This window comes from Nannobrachium achirus (genome assembly GCF_963921795.1).
Source record: "Nannobrachium achirus genome assembly, chromosome: 11".
Classification (NCBI taxonomy): Eukaryota; Metazoa; Chordata; class Actinopteri; order Myctophiformes; family Myctophidae; genus Nannobrachium; species Nannobrachium achirus.
This window is the reverse complement of record NC_137820.1, coordinates 3893770-3904296: the sequence shown is the minus strand read 5'-3', so window position 1 is coordinate 3904296 and position 10527 is coordinate 3893770. Positions and strand designations below refer to the sequence as shown.

The 10527-nt window shown below is 45.5% G+C and overlaps 1 protein-coding gene across 1 annotated transcript in view; it reads left to right on the top strand.

Moving 5' to 3' along the window:
* Window positions 1-10527, top strand: part of LOC308293659 (extracellular calcium-sensing receptor-like) — a gene marked incomplete at both ends in the record, with an annotated part of 30358 nt that overhangs the window by 251 nt on the left and 19580 nt on the right. Inside the window, 2 exons of the mRNA XM_080736254.1 lie at window positions 1-62; window positions 612-715. The exon at window positions 1-62 is cut by the window's left edge and continues 91 nt beyond it. Coding sequence (XP_080592380.1) covers window positions 1-62; window positions 612-715 — 166 coding nt within the window. The remainder of the gene's footprint in view (window positions 63-611; window positions 716-10527) is intronic.

Here is a 10527-nt window from a genome sequence, read left to right as displayed (position 1 = left end):
CTCTCTGGATGTCCCTCCTTCTACCGCCCCCTGGCGGAGACAGGAGGCTGTCTCTGCCAGAGGTGGGACGTTCGCGAACGAGTCGAGTCTTTTGAACGGCTCTTTGAAAATGAACGATGGGATGCGGTTCGCATTATAGGGAGCCGTTCTTTTTATTTTTATTTTTATTTCATGAGGGGGAGTCAATCCTTTACTTTAAGTAAAGGTATCAATACTTCAATGTAGAAATACTGTTACAAGTAAAAGTAAAATGTAAAAAGTACAAAAGTATTGGTATCAAAATGTAGTAAATGCAGAATGTCCTGTTTCACAGGTTTTCCAATGAATAAAATGTAGAAAAATAATTTGAAAATTGCAGATCTACAAGCTCACAATGACGCATTGTGAGCGTGTAGATCAGCTACTTGGTGGAGATGTATATATGGCTGAAATGTATATAGGGTTGAAGTGATTTGTAAATAATCAAAATCTACAAAGTAACTAGTAACTAAAATGAGCCATTCTATTGAACGGCTCTTTGAAAGGAACGGATCCCAGCTGAGATCCGGCTCACTGCAAAGAACCATAAATCCCATCTCTAGTCTCTGCTCTCTGGATGTCCCTCCTTCTAGCGCCCCCTGGTGGAGAGAGGAGGCAGTCTATGCTCTCTGGATGTCACTGCAGGATGTTTGTCTAGTCTGAGCGCCGGCATGGTGCGCCCCCTGTTGGAAACCCTGTAAGGCAACTTTGAAGATGGAGAGGGCCACTATATTTTCACACTCACTCCAGAGGGCCACAAATTATTGTTTTTTGAATCCTGAAAAGTATCATTTTTATTTCAAATGCATTTATATGTTCTTATGTTAACTTTATGAACATAAATACAAACGCATTAGGTATAAAAAAAGACTGGTAGTATTAATTAAAGGAGTAGTTCACCCCAAAATTACTTTTTATTTCTATTGACTACTCACACGATAGAGACTTGAGTTCAATAATAATTGTTGGTGTTTGTTGCATTCCTAAGACAAAAATGTGGTTACAACACATTTACCCCCATTGATTCCGGATGGGGACCCAAATGCATTTGGGTCCCCATCCGGAATCAATGGGGTTAAATTTACTATAATACAATTTTATTGAACTCAAGTCTCCATGGAGTGAGTAATCAATAGAATTTTTTTGGGGGGTGAACTACTCCTTTAACAAGGTACTAATAGTAAAAAGGGACCCCAATCGAAACAAGCCCAAGCTTTCTTCAAATCAAATAAAAAATGTATATATATTTTTTTATTTAGTAATATTTTGACACTTGCTTTTGCAATGTAAACGTATGTTTTATCATGCAATGAAGCTCATTTGAATTGAATTGAATTGAATTGAATTGAATTGAACTGAACTGAACTGAATTGAATTGAATTGAATTGAATTGAATTGAACTGAACTGAACTGAACTGAACTGAATTGAATTGAACTGAACTGAACTGAACTGAACTGAACTGAATTGAATTGAATTGAATTGAATTGAATTGAATTGAATTGAATTCATTGTGCTTTCACAGAACCGGTCGCTGAACCAGCTTGCGTTTCCACCAGTTTAAAGCAGAAGCAGAACCATAGCAGGGACAGGAGTCCCCAGTTGCCCCTGCTTCCATTCCAGGCCTGGCCAGCAATGTGTTGAATATGACAGTTACAGTTTCACCTTTATTTTCTCTCTTTAATGATGATGTTTTGCTTGCTAAAACAAAGCCTTGTAATTATAATCACATCTGCCTCTCCCAACCTGTAGAATAGTGACACACCCACTTTGGTTCCCAGTTCAGGGCAAGTTTGATTGATTGATTGATTGAAGACTTTATTAGAAGTTTGCAAAGGAAAAGGTACAGTTTCATGACGGTACAGTTCACTGGTACAAGGTCTACTAAAAGGAGATCCTAGAAAAGACTAAGCTTATTTCCACAGGAAAACATTTAAGTATCTCATATAACATTGAATGAATGACAGACGAATAGAACACAGTACTATGCAGTAGATATAGTCAGGAGAAAAAAAAAGAATAAACAAAAAACAGTAAGTCTATACAAACAGTGAGTATACAAAGAATGGTCAGGGGAGGGTAGGGCTGGGCTGGGTTAGGTTTGTTTTTACCAGTTGCGAACGGATGCCGCCTGTAAGTGGTTTTTCAGGGCGATTTTAAAGGATGCTAGGGATCCACACTCCTTTATGGCCTTCGGTAAGGCGTTCCACATGTTGGTGTCATCTGCTCCAGTTCTGAACTGTTAGGATTCTGAACCAATACATTTTCAGTGGAAAAGCTCTGAACTGGTTCAACATTAGGCGTGGAAAAAAGAACCAAACCGCTTCAACCCTGGTGGAAAAGGGGCCTCTCTCAGAGGAGGGCTGTGGACAGTTCAGAAACCTGCCTACCAATGTTGACTGAATAGTGTATTAACACGTTTATTAACAGTACAGATAGTACAGTCAAAGGCTATTCTAAAATGAAATGATATTATATTTTAACTAAGTATTAATGTTTATGCAAAGCATCTTTGGGTACATTTGAGATATTATGGACCTTTGTGCATTGTACTCAATTAGGCTAATCATAATACTATGACACATACAATACAATACATTACATTACTTATTGGTATAAAACTCAGTAGCATCATAAGGCATATTTAAAGAGAAAGTGGGGGTGGGGGGTAGAGGATACTACCAAGGTCTTTCACAAAGTCTATGTGTGCGTTCGGAAATGCGCACTCAACGCACTGGGGTGCCATGTTGTCGTTCGTTTATTCGGTGCACTTGGTGCGTTGTCGTTCGGAAATCCAGTGCGCGGCGCACTGGTGTGTTGAGTGCACGCACTCACCAACCCTACTCAGAAGATGGGGTTTGGCGGTGTGGTGGTGTGGTGCGGTGTTCTGATTGGTTGGTTTTCATGGCCGTGTCTCGAATGCTTCTCAGCTGTGAACAATGGAGGAAATAACCGCAAAATACAGCACTTGCAGCTTTATTGGTCGTTTGGGCTTGATAGTTTCACACACATCAACAACATGTAAATTAACAGTAGGTATGCCAATGTTGTGATTGTGAATTTGACCTACATCTAAATAGCAACGTTACGTTAGCATAAGCATACTCAGCAGCAACTGCTGCTTTTCAGAAAGTTTACCTTCAGAGTTCAGAGTGAAAAAGCACAAAGCTCACAGCTGCCTGTTAAAACTGGTCGTTCGTAAATAAGTCACACTGAACGCACTCTCCAACGTCACGCCCACTGCACTCACTACACTGAGCACACACCCGGGTGCGGGTTTCGAACGCACCCTATGTTAAGGTCAGCCATTCTTTTAGTTTTGAGTTTGGTTAGGGAGTCGAGTAGGGATGCACCTTTAGCAGTAAATATTGTCCGATTCTGATATGTGCCACATATCGATATTCGATATTTGCTGCTATCGGTCAATACCGGCATCTGCAAATATGTCTGACATTAACCGATGGCAGATGGCATAAAAAAGGTCAATAGGTGGTGCCAGTAAGAAGCTAAGAGAGAGTTTTAATGACAACAATAAAGATGTGTGTGATTGACTGTAAACTGTCAATACTATTTTAAATGCATGATCAAGTACCAACCTAACCTATATGATTAAGCATATTCACTCACATACTGAACAAACAATTTTGAAGTACCTTTACTAATTATTTAGTGTATATATATATATATATATATATGTGTTTTTTTTGTTTTTTTTTTAATACTTAAAGCAGCACTATGTAACTTTATTTTAATGGCTAAGATTTCATTGTGTCCAATCTTTATCTCCAGCATGTTAATGGTTATATTTGGTCTCCCTGCTCTTCTATTGAGACCTTTAGATGAGTAAAGGTCATGTCTCAGTCTCACCTAGAAACAGGATCTGACGAATTTTGACCTGCTGGTCAAGATTCAATTTAAGGGGTGGTGCAGGGTGGTGCAGTCGGTAGCACCGTCACCTCACAGAAGGTCCTGGTTCGATTCCCGCTGGGGCACTGCAGGCCAGGGGTTGTTCTGGGGGTGTTCTCTCCTCCGCGTCATCAGTGAAAGCTGGTGAAAGGGTCAAAGGGCCTTTCTGTGTGGAGTTTGCATGTTCTCCCTTTGTCTCCTAGGGTAGGTACCCTCATAAAAAAAAACATGCAGTAGGCCTAATCCTGGTCTATACTGCCGCCTCTTTGCCAGCCGAGGCACCTGACGGAGGGGAAAGGAACTGGTTAGAATATCGTGGTCCTTCCTCACACTACGTCCTACAGGGGGAGACTCCCCCTGTCAGGTGATCAGAAGTGGCGTGTTACTCTTCATACTTTGAAGGAAGCATAAGCTCAGTTCGGGGCTCTCCCCAGGTTGGCAGAGGGAGAGTAGCGGCCTGGACTACAGTTTAGGCAATTGGCACCGGGGGGAAAAAATGGGTTACAAAATCGTGGGATAAAAAATCTAAAAAGAGATTGTGGGTGAAAGCAGAATGGATTCAGAGACATAGCAGGGTGTCTTCTCCTTTTGCTCATTATGCTCATTATGCTCAGTGACTTTCATTCTATAAACTAGAAAAGTGTGCTCCTCGGAGCACAGGTCTCCGCCAGGCCGACTCATACATCTTGATCACATGACCCCAGAGCACAGCATGTGATCGGAGCGGGTGGAAATGCCGCTCCAGGGGGGGGCGTTGTCACGCTCGCTAGTCACTCATGTTGATTACAGAGAGATTTTAATGAAATCTTGTTCAGGGACATGTGCTGTGCTGTGCCTGCTGTGCTGAGCTGAGGATGTCTTTGTGTCTGTCCGTGCGACCGAGCATGCTCAAACGCTCAAATGTGAATCTCGCCACTCCGCTCTGATCACATGCTCTGGCCCTGAGGTAATGTGTACCGATGTGTGTGGGTTTTGGACAAAATCTGTAGGAGTTGTATCAAAAACGCAGAAAATGTATTCTGGCACAAACAGGGCCTATACGTTGCTGAAGGAATCCAGGTGAAATAAAAGATGTTGATTGTACGACCTACAGTTCAAGAGGAGATGTGAATCATTTGGGGTGGATGTTCTTCCTTGGCTTAATGTGCATGCAAAGTTTCCCAGCAGCAATCGGGCCCTGCAACCATAATGTGTGTCATTTTGTGCTAAACTGCCACCCCACTTTTGATCACATGATGTAGGATCTACCTACGCTATAACCAGGCCAGTGTGAAACATTTGGGGCAGAGGTTCTTCCTTGGCCTCCAGGGTGTGTGCGTGCAAAGTTTCATGCCGATCGTTCAAAGGCGTTGAGAGCTTGTAGATCTGCTATTTATGGTGAAGAGACTGCTGTAGGCTGAAAAAGAACAGCGCAACTCAGGTCCATTTTACTAAGCATAGAGGTACGTACCACAGGTAAACTGACGTGGTAAATGGTAAAATGGTTTATTGTGCATTTATACAGCACTTAGTTGATTGCATTGCATTCACCCATTCACACACCCATTCACATACTGATGGCAGAGGTCCAGAGTGTCGAATGACCACTTCGACACTAACTCTGGCGGAGCCCGGGATCGAACTGGAAAATTCATGGTTCCCATCCGGCTACTCTAAAGGCCACTCTACCCCCGAGCCACTGCCCAAGTGATATTGATGAATTCCAAATATGATCATAGTATTCTGCTGCACCCCTGGAATAGCGTCACGGTACCCTAGGGTGCCACGGCGCCCATGACTGAGGAGGGTATTATGTATCCCTGTGTGAGGGGGTGGAAGTAGCGTTATCCTTTTTATTTTTTATTTTCTTTAATAATTGTTTGTTTTTACAATTATTTCCTTTTGTTTGAGCATGTTTTGTATAATTTCTCTAATATGTTTCGTTGTGATAATGCTATATTGCTGTCTCCCTCTAACAACCTCCTCTCTTTCCATGTGTGAGTCTGACTGCGAACTGATAGGATAACTAGACGCCGGTGCTGGCCAATGTATGGGGGACTGACGTCATGACCAGCCAATGGGCGGCTGGCAGAGTGGGAGGCGGCCCTTTAAGAGGAACGCCAGGCTCAGTCTAGGTTGACAAGCAAGGGGCGCAGACGTGTGTGTGGAGCAGGCTGAGGGAAGTGACTCAGGTGGCCGGCTGTGATGAGCAGAGAGACAGGCACAGGCCGAGCCAGGCAGTAACTGAACTGAACCTTATTGAACTAAAGTGCTAGGACCGAGTAGCGCTTTACCTTACAAACCCAGCGGATTCCAGACGGTGATCCGGGTGTCAGCGGTACCAGGCAGGGTCCGGCCATCCAGAGACGAGCGAGAGGGTCCTGACGAGCCGAACCGGCTACCCGGCTAACGAGAGGGGTCGTTGTGACTACTGTGGTGTCGTGTGAACTATTCGCAGCGGCAGGTCACAAGCCTGCCTGCGTGTGAGTATCCAATCCTGTACACCACTGTCACTAAAGTCACTGGCCTAGAGTTGAGCTGTATAGTCGTCACGACAAGGATACTGGCGTATTCTTTGTATTCACAGAACGGTGGACTAAAGACGTAGATGACCAAAGATGAGCTGTGTGCCGCTGTGTGTGCCATCCCACCTGCTGTAGAAGTCACTATTCCCACCTGCTGAAACGATACTCTGCCTATTATTTCATATCTGCTTAGTTATATAACATTTATTCGTCCTTAAATCTGCGCTCCTTGCATTATAATTAATTATCGTAATTATTATACTATTACGATTTGAGGCCTTAACGAGCCGGTACCCTAAACTAAGTGCACTTTAATTGTCACCAAGAACGTTACGATAAGAGAAAGAAGGGGGGTTTGAATTAATGTTTTATTGTTGACAGTGCTCTTATTTTTAGTTTTTAGTTAGTTGGCGCCGTAGGATTTTAGGGTTCCCTTTTATTTTATTATTGTGTTTTTGGCGTGATAGAGGCCGCTGTAACCTAGTAATAAAGATTGTTATACTTTTCTAAACTGTCGTCCTGGTCATTCTCTCCTCATGATTTATATTGCTCTGGTGTTCCGTAAACGAACTTGTGTGTCCCTAAAGGTTGTGCCTTTTGTGCACTTATTTTCCTCTTTAAACGAGGTGGCGTTGTCGGAAACTTATAATTATACAATCTGCTAATGATAATACTTAATAATATACAACAAACCAAAAAGGTGTATTTACAATTATTTATTGGCAAATTCAGTAACAAGGTAATGACAAAGGTACCAGTTTAAACACTGGCGGTTAATGTGAGTTGGGCCACCCTTACATAAATTGGCGTTTGTAGCGGCAGGATCGGACACAGAGCAATATAGAGGAGAGAGTGAATAAGTGTGTAATTGTGAACTTGTTAATATGATGATGATGCCGGTGTATCCGGGCGCCCCGTGGCTGCCCACGTTTGGAGGTACAGAGGGTGAACTTAAGTACAGGGAATGGAAAGTACAGATTAAAGGGCTATTGGGGACGCAAGATGTTAATGAGGCTAAAAAGGTTGCCATTCTATTACAAACCTTGACTGATGAAGCTAGACGGCAAGTTAATGTGTTGGATGAGGGGGATCGAGATACTGTGGCCAAAATCTTTGCTCATCTAGATAACGTGTACAAGGAAACAATCCCTGTTGCAAAGGTACGCTCACAATTTTATAGTTGCGCACAGCGCCCTGGAGAGAGTGTCAGTGCCTTTATTCTGAGACTTAGAGAATTATTTTGTGGGTTGCGGCGTTATGATGCGACTACAGCCCCCTCCGAGGCCGTCTTGAAAGACCAGTTTCTTATGGGGTTAACTGAGGGCCCACTTGGTCAAGCACTGAGAATATATGCTCGACGCCACCCTGACGAAGACTTCGCCGCGCTGCGACAGGAGGCCTTGACGTTGGACACGGAACATGGAGGTACGCCAGCTACTGAAATCGCTTGTCATGCTATTAACCCCGTAACTGTCCCTGTGCCACCACAGACCTCTGCGTGGAGAGATGAGCTGAAGCGAGAAATAATGGAGGATGTCAAGACGCAGTTGCACGGTATGACGAAAGAGTTGATGAGTGAACTCCGACCGCTCATCCAGGCTGCCGCTCCTGCTGTGCGTCCCCAACCACCGCCGTCTGAGGCGTCCTATGTGCCACCTGCGCGCCGGTACGCGCCACCTCAGAGATATGAATGGGATGGGGAGGGGAGGCCCATATGCCGTCAATGCAAACGGTCAGGACATATAGCTAGATGGTGCACTACTAATCAGCCGTCGTTAAACTAAATCGTCCTGTTGCCGAGGTCCAGGCAACAGGAGTCCCCTTATCTGTGACACATACTCGGGCCAATGATGCATTTATCGGGCAATGCCCCATGATTAAAGTAAAGATGGGAGGCGTTCACTTAAAAGGGTTGCTTGATACGGGGTCCCAAGTCACTTTAATGCAACAGAGCTTATTTGAAGAACACTTCTCTCAAACTGATTTAGGTGCAGGGCCACTTGTGTTTAAATTAAGAGCAGCAAATGGCCTTGACATACCGTACACTAGTTATGCGGTATTTGATTTGGAGCTAGAGGGAGTGCAAGTCCCAGGGCGAGGGGTCGTAATTGTTAAAGATGAACACTGTACGCAGCCCTTGATTATTGGCATGAACGTAGTGAGTGCATGCTGGCGTACACTGTTTAAATGGCCTGGGAGGGTTGCGTTTCCCCCGCGTCAAGCGAACGCGTTGTGGCGAGACGCATTCGCTGCCTGTAAAAGAGTTGAGGCTGTGACTAATGATGACGGGTCTTTGGGTTATGTGTGGCCCGTCAGTCGCCAAAGGATTCGGGTCCCCGCCCGCAGTGAAATGGTTGTATGGGGACGCACACGTCGGGGACCGGGAGGAACTGACTTTGAGGCTCTGGTCGAGGCGCTACCAGACATGAAGGAATTGGGGTTGGCGCGCGCCTTGGTTACGGTACGGGGCGGGCGGGTCCCTATTCGTCTCTGTAACCCCTTTCCTTATAGCCTGACGGTGAGGCGCTATCAGAAGTTGGGGAAACTGTACCCTGTGCATGATGCTGATGTTCGGGGAAGTCAAGATCTGAGCCTGTCCATGTCCGCTGATGGCCTGGTGGATGTTGCCCTGGTGAGCGCTGCGGAAGACGGACCCGTGCGCACCCTATCCCAAGAACTCGGTGGGCTGGCTGATCGCACTGACCTGCCCGAGGGAGAGAAAGAGGGACTGCAGTCCATGTTGCTGAGATGGGAAAAGGTGTTTGCTGTACACGATGAAGATTTCGGGCGGACGGACGCCGTGCAACACCAAATCCACACAGCGGGCGCCGCACCCATTCGTGAGCGACACAGGCCACTGCCGCCCTCCATGTACAAAGAAATGAAGGCCTTGTTAGGTGACATGTTGGCGAAAGGAGTCATCGCGGAGAGCTGTAGTCCGTGGGCCGCACCGATTGTGCTGGTTAAGAAGAAGGACGGCAGCTGGAGGTTCTGCGTGGACTACCGTAAGTTGAATGCAGTTACCCATAAAGACGCGTTCCCTTTACCTCGTATTGAAGAAACATTGACCAGTTTGACTAAAGCACAGTGGTTCTCGACTCTTGATTTGGCCAGTGGGTATTGGCAAGTAGGCATGGATCCACGTGATCAAGAAAAGACTGCCTTTACGACCCCACTGGGTCTGTTTGAATTCAAACGAATGCCCTTCGGGCTGTGTAATGCGCCTGCTACGTTCCAGAGACTCATGCAGCACTGTTTAAGTGGACAAGTAGCTGAGTCTTTATTAGTTTATTTGGACGATATTATTATCTACTCCCCTGACTTCTGTTCTCATCTACAGCAGCTGGATCGGGTGTTCCAGCGACTATGGAAGCACGGACTGAAACTGCGCCTTGATAAATGTAAACTGTTACAACGTGAAGTGCAGTTCTTGGGGCATGTGGTGGACCGGGAGGGAGTGCGCCCCGACCCAGACAAGTTAGTGGCGGTGCGAGGGTGGCCAATTCCAACCACGGTGCGGGAGGTTCGTGCATTTCTGGGTCTTGCAGGCTATTACCGCCGTTTTGTAGAATCATTCGCTGCTATAGCCCGTCCACTGAATAATCTCTTAATTGGGGTCCCCGTTGATAACAAGTCCTCACAGAAACCGATTATATGGACGGCAGAATGTCAAGCTGCTTTCGATGCGCTAAAAGGTGCCCTCACCCAAGCTCCGGTGTTGGCCTATGCTGACTATGAGGAACCTTTTGTGGTATATACGGATGCGAGCAACCGGGGGTTGGGTGCAGTGCTAGCCCAAATCCAAGATGGGAAGGAACGAGTTATCGCGTATGCGAGTCGTAGTTTGCACCCAACAGAACAAAATGATGCTAATTATAGTTCCTTTAAATTAGAGTTATTGGCCCTTAAATGGGCTGTAACCGAGAAATTTAAAGATTATTTGGCTGGGGCGCGGTTCACTGTATTTACCGATAATAACCCGGTGGCGCACCTCCAGACAGCTCGCTTGGGCGCTATCGAACAACGCTGGGCGGCCCAATTGGCTTCTTTTACGTTTGAGATTAAGTACCGGCCAGGCAAGAACAATGCTAATGCTGACGC